Source organism: Aquarana catesbeiana, linkage group LG09, assembly GCF_042186555.1.
Source record: "Aquarana catesbeiana isolate 2022-GZ linkage group LG09, ASM4218655v1, whole genome shotgun sequence".
NCBI classification, from domain to species: domain Eukaryota; kingdom Metazoa; phylum Chordata; class Amphibia; order Anura; family Ranidae; genus Aquarana; species Aquarana catesbeiana.
Window position 1 is genome coordinate 308,953,791 of NC_133332.1, and position 15,182 is coordinate 308,968,972.

The 15,182-nt window shown below is 42.5% G+C and overlaps 1 protein-coding gene across 3 annotated transcripts in view; it reads left to right on the forward strand.

Annotated features, from left to right (window-relative positions):
* Positions 1-14,429, forward strand: part of LOC141108721 (protein Shroom4-like) — a gene marked incomplete at its 3' end in the record, with an annotated part of 39,678 nt that extends 25,249 nt beyond the window's left edge. For all 3 annotated transcript variants that reach the window (XM_073600606.1, XM_073600608.1, XM_073600607.1), the window contains 3 exon segments: positions 626-3,518; positions 5,585-5,649; positions 13,809-14,429. In XM_073600606.1, coding sequence (XP_073456707.1) covers positions 626-3,518; positions 5,585-5,649; positions 13,809-14,429 — 3,579 coding nt within the window.
* Positions 14,430-15,182: the final 753 nt, after the last annotated feature.

The window sequence follows — 15,182 nt, forward strand, 5'->3', positions numbered from 1 at the left end:
GGCTGGCAAAGAGTTTCCATCGTTTAAATACCACCGTGCAGTGGAATACAATTAATGGGCCTAAAAAGCCCCGACTGTAGGAATATCATTGTCTAGTTGAATATAATCAGTACTGTTTTTGAATTATATGTATTATATATGTTTCCGTTGCTTGGAATGTCTTGTTTTTATAATCTTTAAATAAAAATATTGTTTTTACTCTTATATGAGATCACAATCTATACAATTTCTTGTGCAAGTGCCGGAAAAATCCAGTTAGGGGAATTTCCTTTTTTAGACCTCAACCCTACCGAACACTTTTGGGATCAGGTCTTCTCATCAGTACCTGACCTCAACCCTACTGAACACTTTTGGGATCAGGTCTTCTTATCCAAGAGGAGGCCATAAAGTAGGGAAACTCTGTATTAATAGCCATGGTTTTGAAATGGTATATCCAGTAAGCCTATATAGGTGTGATGGTCAGGTGTGCACAAACATTTGGCCATATAGTGCGTATGTGGAGTATGCAGAAAAATGTTTGTTTTTCTTTACTTTTCAAATAACTTTTCAAAATTTCTTATTGTGGATGTTGACATATATGTATGGTTTATGAAGCCATCTAATGTTGCTTTTCCTTGCTTTGCAGTGAACTTCCTATGCAGTGGAATCCTTTGTCGAGACACTGCAGCACAGACAAAAGCAGCTCCATTGGTAGCATGGAAAGTCTTGACCAGCCAGGACAAAATTATTATGAAGGAACACTTTCCCCTATTGACCCAAGCATGTACCAGAATAAAAGAGACTCTGCCTATAGCTCGTTTTCTGCAAGCTCCAACACTTCTGATTATACTGTGTCTGCTAGAACGGAAGAGTCTTCTCCAATTAACTGTGTGCTCAGGTCAACCAAACAGGAAGATGGTCGATATCTCCAGACAGGACAAAGTGCTCTTGACCCACAGGATGATGTACCTAGCCAGACATTAGGCGATCATCCTCAACAGCCTGCACTCTGTTACGACGCCAACCATTTGGATATCATAAAATCACCACCACAGCCTCCTGTGCGAAGAGATAGCTTACGAGGGTCTAAAAACCAGTTGTGCCACAGTGAGAAAAGGAGAGCCTCTGCTCCAGGGGAAACCTTTTATATACCTGGAAAGTGGTCCAAAGACTTCCACCAACTGAACTCTAGCTGTGCCCAGTGCCAGCGTGCCAAAGATTTCTGTACTCTACATCAAAAGACGAACTTGTCTTCAGATCAGTATTACATGTTGAGTTCTCAGGCGGATGGCGCTGTACCAAACCAGCCTCCCGGTGCTGACACAGGGGAAAAAAATTATTGCACTGAACCAAGAAAGAGATGTTCTGCCAATGAGGGGGACGTTGAAAGTAATGAGGTTGTTGCCTGTTACACAGTTCAAAAAATCAGGGAGACGTTTCTTAAAAATTCATCTTGTGACCCTCACAAGCCTGAACATAATCGTTCTTCTCAAAGAGAAGGCTCCAGCTCGCAGACTGTTTTTAGAAACGATGCAAAAATGGCCGCATCAAACTACTGTTATGACACAGACCATTGCAACGGAGATGATGGAATAGATAAAAAGTGCAATCGTAGTCCTTTAGAAACCGTTCAGGCTGCTATACATCAAAACGCAGGAGTCAACAACTGTGACCTAAAAGCACACCATGGACGTTCTTTTAGTAGGTCAGATGGTGATCCAAAAGAAGCCCCAACTTTCCAATCAAGTGAATCAACAGGAGGGCAGGGATCACCAAAGTCGCTTCAGGTATCAGAGACCGGGCAAGTAGAAAACGCAGTACCAACCAAAAAACCCGGCTCATCACGTCATCGCTCGGCACAGATGCGAAGAAGAAGTGACCGATTCGCCACCAACTTGAGAAACGAGATACAGAATCGAAAGGCTCAGCTCCAAAAGAGCATGGGCTCTTCAATTCTCCTTTGTGGTGAGGCTGTTGAAGAAAGAGATGAGCCAGTTGACTGTCAGCCTCGACCAGCTCCTCCACCTCCACCACCCAAAAACAAAGCACGTCTTTTGGAAATCAAAAAAGCCAACACCGAGCTGTTCAGCCATTCTGATGGTTTAAGTCAAGAAAGAACTGAAAGCCACAGCCTTGAAAAAATTAAACCCTTTAATTGCGTGAGGGAAGGTATAAATACACTGAGAAATGAAACTGTTCCTGAGGATGAAGAAGTGTGTGTTGCTTTCAGAAATAAAGCCTCCAATGACTGGTGGAAGAGGAGCTCCTCATGTGCACCACACCAAGAGGCACCACTCTATGAGGAAAGTTATGGAGGCAATCAAAAGCCGATTGAACATTCCTTTGATCACTCAAGTAGAATTGTACAGCAGCCGTCAAATATGTCTCTCCAATCTGACACCAATGAGTGGAGGACAACACCATCTAGTAGGCCTTCCAGCCCAGACATATGGGAGAGAGATAAAGGAAACCTCGTTGACAGTTCAAAAAGCAACGACGAACCCAGGGATCCATCGATCCGAGAGACAAATAATTTTGATAAGTTATGGAGGACAGGCTCGAGTCAGAATATATCTCACAATGAACCACCAGTTGAAGCTTTTAAAAAAACCAGGCCAGAGGATACAAACTGTTTTAATAGTCGCAACTCTTTTGGTGCTCGTGCCAACAGTGCACATCATGGTAAAGATCATCATGGTGGAGAAAGGTGCATTGGTGACCAAAGAAAGGCAAATCGTGTAGAGGACATAGGTCTAGAGCAGAAGGCTTGTGAACTAAGGCTTCGTGAGTTGGAAAAAATAGAGGCTAAACCGTCCAAGGCTTCCCATCAACCTTCTGGTTTTGAAGAGCAGGTATCTCGCCATAAACCTCCCGGTGGCAGATGGACATTGTCTCCGGATCCCAAACCTCAGCCTCCTTATTTCATGAAAGGGAGCCCTCCGGAAGTTGACATGAACGCGGAAGAGGTGGTTCCCCCCATCACTCGCGTGACTGAGACCAGTGTCCTAATGCCTTTTGCGGATCGAAGGAGGTTTTTCGAAGATAGTAGCAAGGGGCCTCCATCGTCCCACATCTCCATGCACATGAAAATGAATAAAAATACGTTTTGCTCAAGTCTTTCCGACAATTCTTACCCTCAGACTGTGGCTCCCGATGTAAGAAGGCTTTCTGTGGATCATACGTGTCATCCTTTATCTCCCGGTAGGCAAGAGAGCGGTGTGCCGTGTTCCGAGTACTGCATGAGTCATGCAGTGGAGCCACCACTGTGTTGTAATCCAAATGGTCATTTGGCGGACTACCTGCACTCTGTGTCCTGCGGATATCGATCATGCGTGTTCTGCTCCAGTGATGTGTGTCCGGCTTTGCTTAAAAGGAATATATCGATGACCCATCACACTTGCCACTGTCAACACCACCATCATCGCCATCATCCATGGACAAGATGTAATGAATGTTTGTGTCCTAACCAACATCCTTCCTTGGAGGAAGCCACAGCCATGCATGGTGACCCATGGCACTTAAGGCAATCCATGTTACAGGTGAGAAATTTACTATGGCGTGGGCAGCTATATTTAGGAAAAAGTTTGTATGTCCAGCCAAACTATTGTTATTTTTGGATACGGGGAAACAAGCAGAACCCTTGTTGCTGTTGGGTTATTGCCACCTTCCAGGGCTCTCTTAAAAAAAAAAAAACAAAAAAAAACATTTCCCCTTTGCTTAAAGCTGAACTCCAGACAAACGGCTAAATACACTGATCAAATGCATATACCGGTGTATATACGTCTGACATTTCTTATTTGGTTAAGGGGCGGGGCCACCTGGCTGCGTCACCTGGTGGTTCCCGCCCCTTGTGACGTCTCCAACCCAGCATGCATGGGTTCGTGACGTCACAGAGGGCAAGAAGCACCAGGTGACGTTGCCAGGTGGCCCCGCCCCCTACCTATATAAGACATGTCAGACGGCGGAGCCTGCAGTAGGCAGCCAGCCTTCATTGACGGCAGGAGCGGCGTTGGTTTTTTTTTTTTGTTTGTTTTTTCGGGTGTGGCCGGTGGCGGGACACTGTTTTTGACAATTCCTTTATTGGGAAAAAAAAAAAAGTCTGTGTGTTCTTTATTACTTTGAGACACTTTTTTGGTGAAATGGTAGGGGTACGATGTACACGATACTCATTCACATGGGGAGGGGGGAGATCTGGGGACCCCCTTTAAGATTCCAGATTCCGATTAGCCCCCTCCCGCAGACCCCCACAACCACCGGCACGCATGGTGACGTGCTCAATACTTATTTTACCCGCTACGTGTGTATAGGTATAGAGATATAGATAGATAGAGATATAATATATATATATATATATATATATATATATATATATAGATATAGATATGTATGTGGATATATATATATATATATATATATATATATATATATATATATATATTTTTTATATATATATATATTTTATATATATATATATTTTTATCTCTATCTCTGTATGTGTGTGTGTATGTAGATATATAGATATAGATATAGATATAGATATAGATATATATATATATATATATATATATATATATATATATATATAAATAAAATATAATATAATATAATATTTTGGTTGTCTTAGTCCATTAATTATGTAATAAAATATTCTGGACTCTTTTGAGTGTATTTAAAAAGTGTTTATTCTTTTTAAGACTAATTATCCAGCAAAGCTGGCGCATTAGTTCGGTGTGAAATAGGGTAAAATCAAACATTCATCATATTTCCTCTACAAGTAGAATGTTATTTATTTATTCATTAAAAACAAAGGCTTTGGAAAATACCACAATATGGCCACTATATGGAGCTGAGGATCACTACTTATAATCTATGATCCTCAGCTCCATCTAGTGGCAATAATGCAGTATTTTCAGTATTTTCCTGGAATCACGCTTTTTTTTTTTTTTTTTTTTTTATAATTGAATGAATAACCTTCAACCTGTAGCGGGAATAGACAGAGAACATATGATTTTGCCGCACAAATTGAATGCACCCGCAATTTAACAGGACCTCATGCATTTTTTTTTTTTTTTAAACAAGTACATCCCAAATGGCTATTGGTGTGGCGCTCTTCTTGCTTTTTAGTTCTCTCAGGTCCCCCCCCCTTATTGGGGGTGCTGTGGTGGTACCATGTGAGCTTCACCAGTGGGTCAGCTTGATCAATGAAACGATGATTGAAAACGGTGGGTGTTATGGGATCTAGAGCCTCTTATACATGTACCCAGCAATAAAACCCCGACAGAGGTCCTAACCCCTCCAAATTTTATCCAAAATAATAACAAAAAAAGTTTTAACTTTACAAAATAGTTTTTTAATTTTTAGACTCTGTAGTTTCCACCAGACTTCAGTGGTCATGTAAGTAGACCTTGGCAGACGCCGGAGTCCCATAGAATGAGCCTTTATGACTTCCACCCAACAATCAGGGCCTGGAATGCAGACATTCAGGGCCGTCTTCCGTGTTTAGAATTGGGGTCGGGTCTCGCACATTGCCATTGCCAATCTCTGTTTTGGCTCACGCTCTCTTTTTTTTATATTCTTTTCCCGTCCCGTGGAATGTTGGTCGCAGGAAGCATCGCTGAAAGAATGGAACCAGCAACTGAAGATCAACAGGAAGTGCAGCCAGTCTGTGAGGTGAGATGCTCGTTTCCTTGAGGGACGTTCATGGGAATGGGTCATAAGAAATGCCATTGCTTTGTGGGTAATGTCTGTCTGGGGACCGGTCTGGGCTGATTGTGTGAAACTAAACAATTTGTGCAAGTATGTGGCCAAGGTACTTGAGTATGACTTGGTATCGGCCTCTTCCACTGTACAGCAGAGCTCAGACTGGGAAAGGTATGACATCGTAAGAAGGTAGTCGGTTGTGCTTCAGTGCAAAGAAGATGCTGATAGGAAGAGACAGCAGGATGATAGAAATTAACTCTTCAAATCTGCTGCTTCTGTACTGTCCAGCAGCAGGCTGGAGGAATGGTACGGAGAGTATCCTCCAGCCTTTCTCAGCCAGGGTTCCTCCGGTGGTAGCTAGGGGGGTTCCTTGTGCATTCAGTAATTTTTTTTTTTTCTTCTCGGATACCGTAGGGAAAAAAATTATTATATCCCCTGCAGATTTTGTAAGTTTGCCCACTTACAGAGAAATGAAGGGTCTATCATTTTTATCATACGTGTATTTTATATGATGGAGACAGAATATCAACCAAAAATCCAGAAAAAAAACACACATGATACAAATGTTATACATTGAGTTGCAGTTCAGTGAGTAAAATAAGTATTTGATCCCCAAGCTAAACATGACTTGGTACTTGGTGGAGAAACCCTTGTTGGCGATCACAGAGGTCAGACGTTTCTTGTAGTTGGTGACCAGGTTTGCACACATCTCAGGAGGGATTTTGGTCCACTCTTCTTTACAGATCTTCTCTAAATCCTTAAGGTTTCTTGGCAACTCGAAGTTTCAGCTCCCTCTAAAAAATTTTCTTTAAGGTCAAGGTCTGGAGACTGGCTAGGCCACTCCATGACCTTAATGTGCTTCTGCTTGAGCCACTCCTTTGTTGCCTTGGCGGTATGTTTTGGGTCATTATCATGCTGGAAGACCCATCTTCAGTGTTCTGGCTGACGGTAGAAGGTTCTCTTCCAAGATTTTACAATACATGGCCTCGTCCATTGGCCCCTTAATGCGGCAAAGTTGGCCTGTACCTTTAGCAGAGAAATCGCTTCCAAGCATCATGTTTCCACCTCCCTGTTTGACTGTAGGGATGGTGTTCTTGGGGTCATAGTCAGCATTTCTCTTCCGCCAAACATGGCGAGTTGAGTTAATGCCAAAGAGCTCAATTGTGGTCTCATCTGACCACAGCACTTTCTCCCAATCCTTCTCTGAATCATTTAGAGGTTCATTGGGATGACTGTACATGTGCCTTCCTGAGGAGGGGGACTCGTCGTGTTTGGAGAAAGAAAAATGCTGACTATGACGATAAGAACACCATCCCTACAGTCAAGCACGGAGGTGGAAACATGATGCTTTTGGGCTGTTTCTCTGCTAAAGTTACAGGCCGACTTTTTCGCATTGAAGGGCCAATGGACGGGGCCATGTAGTGTAAGATCTTGGATGAGAACCTTCTTCCCTCAGCCAGAACACTGAAGATTAGTCATGGATGGGTCTTCCAGCATGACAATGACCCAAAACATACCACCAAGGCAACAAAGGAGAGGCTCAAGAAGAAGCACATTAAGGTCATGGAGTGGTCTAGTCAGTCTCCAGACCTTAATCCTAAAGAAAATTTATGGTGGGAGTTGAAACTTCAAGTTGCCAAGTGACGGCCAAGAAACCTTAAGGATTTAGAGAAGATCTGTAAAGAAGAGTGGACCAAAATCCCTCCTGAGATGTGGGCAAACCTGGACACCAACTACAAGAAATGTCTGACCTCTGTGCTTGCCAACAAGGGTTTCTCCACCAAGTACTAAGTCATGTTTTGCTTGGAGATCAAATACTTATTTTATTCAATGTATAACATTTGTATCATGTGTTTTTTTTTTTTTTCTGGATTTTTGGTTGATATTCTGTGTCTATCATATAAAATACACCTGTGATAAAAATGATAGACCCTTCATTTCTTTATAAGTGGGCAAACTTACAAAGTCTGCAGGTGATCAAATCATTATTTTCTCCACTGTATGTATCCATGGACGTTTTTAGATATCTGTAAGCAGCATTCCCACTGACTGCCAACGTAAGGGGAGTTCTTCCCGCTGACCTCCAATGTGAGGAGCATTGTTCTTGCTGACCTCCAATGTGAGGAGCATTCTTTTTGCTGACCTCCAATGTAAGGGGCATTCTTTTTGCTGATCTCCAATGTAAGGAGCATTCTTTTTGCTGATCTCCAATGTAAGGAGCATTCTTTTTGCTGACCTCCAATGTAAGGAGCATTCTTTTTGCTGACCTCCAATGTAAGGAGCATTCTTTTTGCTGATCTCCAATGTAAGGAGCATTCTTTTTGCTGATCTCCAATGTAAGGAGCATTCTTTTTGCTGACCTCCAGTGCAAGGAGCATTCTTCCACTTGACCACCAATTGGTTGCAATTTGCCAAGCTTGCCATATGCTTCCATTCAAATCGCTGGAAATGCTCAGCAAAACCTGTTGTAAATGCTCTTAAAGGTGTGTGGCACACATTTGCAGGGCACTATAACCAGGCTCTTTCATTAGAGAATTATATACACTTTAAACAGATTTCTCTCTCACTCTGCAGTCTCCTGCTATCATCGTGCTCCTTGCACTGCAGCTCACCTGATCAGCTCCTTGTGCTCTTTCTCCCTCTCCCAGTCTGAACTCTGCTGTACATGGAGCGCAAGAAGATGACACCAAGTCAAATTCAGGTTTCTTTGCTTGCTTCAAGTATAAAATGTAATGATGTCATAATGAATACAGAGTTTGTGTTAATTTGTATCTTTTGATCTCTTCCTGGAGTTCAGCTTTAATGTTCAGTCTTCTTGGAAAACGTTGACAATATCCTCATTTCCCAATATGGATTTCTTTGTGGTAGAAGAATAAGGAAATGAGCTCAGGCCCACTTCCTCACCCGTCTTCATTCCTTACAGGGAAATGAGTGCTGGGAGATGTTCTTGCATCCAGTAAACAAGGTGTAGGTGGGTGGAGCTTAGGCTGCGAGATTTTCCCAGCAAGATTTACAGACTAGAAGAATCATTTCCTACCTTATTATCTGTGTTCACCCTTCATGGATAAAGGAGGAGGAGGAGGATTTGATTTGCAGGAATTCACATTTCCTAATACTCCTTTCCTGCCACCTAATACTCACTTCATACTGCCTAATGCTCCTTTCCTACTGTGTAATACTCCTTTGCTGCTGCCTAATATTCCTTTCCTACTATCTAATCATTTTTTTCCTATTGCCTGATACTCCTTTCCATCTGCCTAATATTAATTTCCTGTTGCCTAATGCTTCTTTCCTCCTACTTTATACTCCTTTGCTTCTGCCTGACAGCGCTTCCATACTGCCCAATACTAATTTCCTACCAACTAATACTTATTTTACAGTGTCTAATGCTCCTTTCCTACTCCCTAATGCTTCTTTCCTACTCCCTAATGCTCTTTTTCTAATGCTTCATTCCTACTCCCTAGTGATCCTTTCCTACTTCCCAATGCTCCATCCTACTGCCTAGTGCTCCTTTCCTACTACCTAATGCTCCTTTCCTACCAATTAATACTTTTTTCACAGTGTCTGTCTAATGCTCCTTTCCTACTCCCTAATGCTCCTTTCCTACTCCCTAATGCTCCTTTCCTACTCCTTAATGCTCAATTCCTACCAACTAATACTTTTTTCACAGTGTCTAATGCTCCTTTCCTACTCCCTAATGATCCTTTCCTACTACCTAATACTTTTTTCACAATGTCTGTCTAATGCTCTCTTCCTACTCCCTAATGCTCCTTTCCTACCAACGAATACTTTTTTCACAGTGTCTAATGCTCCATTCCTACTCCCTGATGCTCCTTTCCTACCAGCTAATATTTTTTTCAGTGTCTGTCTAATGCTCTATTCCTACTCCCTATTGCTCAATTCCTACCAACTAATAGTTTTTTTTCACATTGTCTAATGCTCCTTTCCTACTCCCTAATGCTTATTTCCTACTACCTAATACTTTTTTCACAGTGTCTGTCTAATGCTCCTTTCTTACCAACTAATACTTTTTTCACAGTGTCTAATGCTCCTTTCCTACTCCCTGATGCACCTTTCCTACTCTCCGATGCTCCTTTCCTACTCTCTAATGCTCCATCCCTGCTGCTTAATACTTCTTTCCTAATTCCTAATAATCCTATCCTGTTACTTAATACTCCTTCACGGTACCCAATACTATTTTTCTCCTGCTTAATACTCCTTTCCTGCTACCTACTACTCCTCTCCTACAACCTAATACTCATTTCGTGCTGCCAGATACTTCTTTCTCGTTTCTGAGCTTGTTTCAAGTTTATCTTAGTAGAAAAGTTGATCAGAATTTTAGGGAGAGAAATGAAAAGAAAAGAACACGTTCTTTGTCTAGTTTGGGTTCCTTATTTAAAGCTAAAAGTTTAATCTTGCCTTTCCTCCCTCCTCATCAACCTACTAATGACTTTTTTTTTTTTTTTTTTTCTTTAAATCCTTTTCTGTTTTTAATTCCTTTTTTTTTTTTTTTTTTTGGCCCAGTCCTAATGCAAGCACGGAGATGTTAGGATAAAAAAAAATATATATATATATATATATATATATATATATATATATATATATATATATATATATATTTTTTAATATATATATAATTTATATTTTATTTATATATAATATATATTTTTTTCATATATAATATATATTTTTTATATATATATATATATATATATATATATATATATATATATATATATATAAATTAATTTTTTTAATATAATATAGATTTAATATTTTATCTACATACATAAAATAACATGAGGAGTTTCTATTATGATGACAGCAGGCTGTGCGTAATCTGGTGTATATCCAAAGAGAAGCCTCTGTGTTGGCTTCTGATTCTACATGCCGGCCCGTAACGGTTGAAATCCTTGGCGAAGGAGGATGCGTTCAGCCCTCGAAAAATGTTCGCCCCTCATTGTCTCAGCGCTCGATGTAACTGTCTGCATTTCCCATAAATGTTTCCACTCCGCAATGCCGTTCTTTTGATTTTGGAGTTCCTGTGAGAGGGTGTGACCGGCTCAGACACCCTCCACCTCCCTTTCCCAGCCGGTGACAGGAAAAGAACGTTTCCATGAGTCACATCGCTGAGAATAAGTCAGGAGAGAACATGACGCTGAGAACTGGCCACTTGTGAAGCCCACATTTCCTTAACACCTACAGGCACCATGAATCAGTTAATGACGTTAAATCTGAACTCCGGGATGAGATTCTAATAAAACATAAAACACTTGAACGTTTTTTTCTTTTAAAAATAAGGGAAAATTCCAAGAACATGGCCTGTTGGGGGGGGGGGTAACTTGAGGACTGAGCTTGGGAACCACTGTTATAGAACATTAATTGTGCCCATGCAGCACCCTCACAAACTACCTTTTTTTGTCTGGAATGCCTCCTGGAAAGTTGCAGTGTACTTCTGGTGCCTAGGCACTCCTGTGCTTTGAGCCTCATAGGTGTTTGCTGCTCACTGTTCTCCTTGCTGGAGAGAAAGCTGTACCTGAGGAGTTGCAGTGCAAGAATCTCCCTGCTTCTGTGCTTTGAGCTTCCTAGTTGTATATCTGCATTATGGGATCATCTCAGGAGATTTGAGGATGTCATTACAGTGCTGCTCACTGTTCGTCCTGCTCCAGAGCCCACCATGTCAATGAACTCCCAAAAGTCCTCATGTTCTAGGGATCTTCAAGACATGGTATTGATGGGGCTGATAGATGGACATTTGGGCAGACCTCTAAACTATTAGAGCTGCCCACACTGTCACTAAATACCCAAGAGTCTTCATGTTCTAGGGTTCTTCGAGACATCGCGTTGGTGGGGCTGATGGACATGTGGGCAGACCTCCTTGCTATCAGACCTGCTCACACTATATCAAACGCCAAAAGTTCTACTACTCTTAAGACAAACAGGGGAATTTATTAAAACCGGGTCAGCCAGAATCTGGAGCAGCTGTTAATGGCCACTAATCAGCTTTTAGCTTTCATTTTCAAAGCTTAGCTGAACAAGCTGAAGATAGAAGTTGCTTGGTTGCCATGCACAGCTGTTCCAGATTCTGGCTGCTCCAGTTTGGATAAAATCCTCCCTTAGTATTGGAGGATGAACATATGGGAAGACCTCCCTGCTATCAAATCTGCTCACTGCATGTCAAGAAACTCCCAAGAGTCCTCCGTGTTTTAAGGGTTTTTAAGACATGACGGACATGTAGGCAGACTTCTCTGCTATCAGACCTGCCCATGTTATGTGGAGAAACTCCCTAGAGTCCTCATGTTCTAGAGATCTTCAAGACCTAGTGGTGGCGGGGATGATGGGGGGCGTGTGAGCAGACTTCCCTGCTATCAGACGTGCCCCACGATGTCAAAAAACTGCCAAGATTCCTCATTTTCTAGGGATCTTCAAGACCTGGTGTTGGCAGGGATGATGGTGGACATGTGGGCAGACCGTCCCACTTTCAGACCTGCCCACACCATATCAAATTCCCATGAGTTATGTTCTTGGGATCTTCAATACCTAGTGTTGGCAAGGATGGTGATGGACATGTGGGCAGACCTCCTTACTTTCAAACCTTTTTTTTTTTTAGCGTTAATACTGCGCTAATGTTCAATCATATACAAATTGAAATTAAAAAAGCTGCAGCTCAACTGTGAGATACACACAAGGAACAAACAATTAAAACAAACAGAGCGGCGCTAAAAATTATGATTTAGAAACATACGAGGTTGCCTCAAATAAAATAAATTGCAAAGTCTTTGAGGAAGAAGCGTTGTTCTCATGAAACCGCCAGTTTTCACAAAGGTGAATGTCTCTTGAAGTTCATATACCGACAGCACCACAGTGATTCACACCACCCTAGTGTACACCACCACCTTACGAAAGACACGCTTACCAGATGGCAAGCTATACAAGCTTGTGGCTATTGCCCAGCCAAGGCCTTGTAAGCTCAGACGTCTCCTCATAGATGGGGCTTGACCTTGGGGTGGATCAACTAAACCAAACGCTCCCACCACTCGGATCCAGTCGAATGGAGTCAAGCGATGTCCCATTCAACAAAGATGACCCAAAAAAGAGAATCAAACAGCGCGGTGACATTGACACATCCCTCCTCCCAACGCGTTTTGTCATAATGACGACGACGTCCTGGGCATCAGGAGGGGGGATGTGCCCACCTCGGAGAAGGGTGTTTGATGCTAGCCGGCTGGCTATATACCTATATCTATGCAAGTTCTTAACTTACCAAGTGTAAGTGCAATACTTTTTAAATTTTATTAAAATTTAAGGCAGTCTTACACTATGGCGAGATTCTCTTTTTGGGTCATCTCTGTTGAATGGGACGTCGTTTGACTCCATTTGACTGGATACAAGTGGTGGGTACTTTTGGTTTAATTGATGAATCCTAAGATAAAGCCCCATCTACGAGGAGACGTCTGAGCTTACAAGGCCTTGACTGGGCAATAGCCACAAGCTTGTATAGCTTGCCATCTGCTAAGTGTGTCTTTCGTAAGGTGGGTGGTGTGATTCACTCTGGTGCTGTCGGTATATGAACTTAAAGAGATGTTCACCTTTGTCAAAACTGGTGTTTTCATGAGAACAACGCTTCTTCCTCACAGACTTTGCAATTTATTTTATTATTTGAGGCAACCTCATATGTTTCTAAATCATATATTTTTTTAGCGCAGCTCTGTTTGTTTTTATTACTTTCAAACCTGCCCACACCATACCAAGAAAGTCCCAAGAGTCCTCTTGTTCTTGGGATCTTCAAGACATGATGTTGGCGGGCTGATGGTGGACATGTGGGTATATTTCCCCCATGCAACACTGCTGCCTTTGTGATTTGGGCACCTTGTGAACTTATTCACTGGTGACCAGAATCGGGGTATCTGATTGAACCCCATGATGACATCATAGGGTCTGATAACTTCAAATAACATGAGTGTGCTGCACAGTACATTTAAAGATTATCTTGAGCCATTACTGTGAGATAAGGGTGGTATGGTGGGTGCAATGCCTGGAGTTGGCCTTCAATGGTGATAATAAAAACAAGTGTAGACCTTGTCCACAAGACCTGAAAACACAAATATTAACTGTATTTTGTCTTGCAGTGAACTATGTCAGTTTAATTCTGGCTTTCATTATCCGGGCCCACACAAGTCGTGCTGCGAGGGCAGTGACCAGGAACGGCCTCAGTGCTACAAGGCTGCATCTACGTATGACCTCTCCTGTGATCCTCCCTTCAGGCCTGTGGATTTGCCATCAGCCCAGGATGGGCCACCACAATGGGGACTTTCAAGAGATAGGTCTTACTCTGTAAACCACCTGAACTTGGAACATCTTAAAGTGCGGGAAAGGCAAGAGCCGCCTGTAGTAAAGCTTGAACAAACTGAGCCATCAGCCCGACCGAAGAAACAAGTTCCTCCTCGTCCTCCACCTCCTAACTGGGAGAAGTACAAAGAGCGGAGGTCATCCCATGAGTCAACCAAGTCTGTTTCTGGACTCGCATGCGCTCAAGATGTGCCCAGTGTACCTGGATATAGTAAAAATCTGGACGAGGCGAGGCAGCGATCTCAGAGTCTGCCCATGGAAAAGACCTTTTCCCACGTAGCACCTTCCCCTCCACCAATGCAAGCAATGGATTATAGCACAGAAACATCAGAGATGAGGAGTTCTTTAAATGGATCTCCAGATCGATCTATAACTGCTTCTCCAAGCCAAGACACTTCTAAGTAAGTTTACTTCTCATTTTACATATTTTCATTAACCTGTATCTAAACCCAAGAGCAGAAATTTAATTTGTGGTTTTACCAATCCTTGGATATGGTAGCTGCATTAACTTTCTTTTTTTTTCCCCAAGGTTTTTTCCTTTATTTAGATCCGGTTAGTAATATATACACTTCCTGTCCTTGGTTGACAACATTCACTTACTGTACTTGTATACATGGACTACAGAAAATCTCCCCTTTTTTCCTCTCAATACCATAGGAGGCAAGTGCACAGGCACAGAAGTTTGTCAGAGACCTCAACAGAGTCCCCTTAGGTCAGAGACCCCAACAGAGCCCCCATTAGAGCTCCTTCTTACATCATGGTCCTCCATCAGAGCTCCTTCTTGCATCACGGTCCTCCATCAGAGCCCCTACTTGCATCACGGTCCTCCATTAGAGCCCCTACTTGCATCGTGGTCCTCCATCAGAGCCCCTTCTTGCACTGTGGTCCTCCATCAGAGAACCCTCTTGCACCGTGGTCCTCCATCAGAGAACCCTCTTGCACCGTGGTCCTCCATCAGAGAACCCTCTTGCACCGTGGTCCTCCATCAGAGAACCCTCTTGCACCGTGGTCCTCCATCAGAGAACCCTCTTGCACCGTGGTCCTCCATCAGAGAACCCTCTTGCACGGTGGTCCTCCATCAGAGAACCCTCTTGCACGGTGGTCCTCCATCAGAGAACATTCTTGCACCGTGGTCCCCCATCAGAGAACCTTCT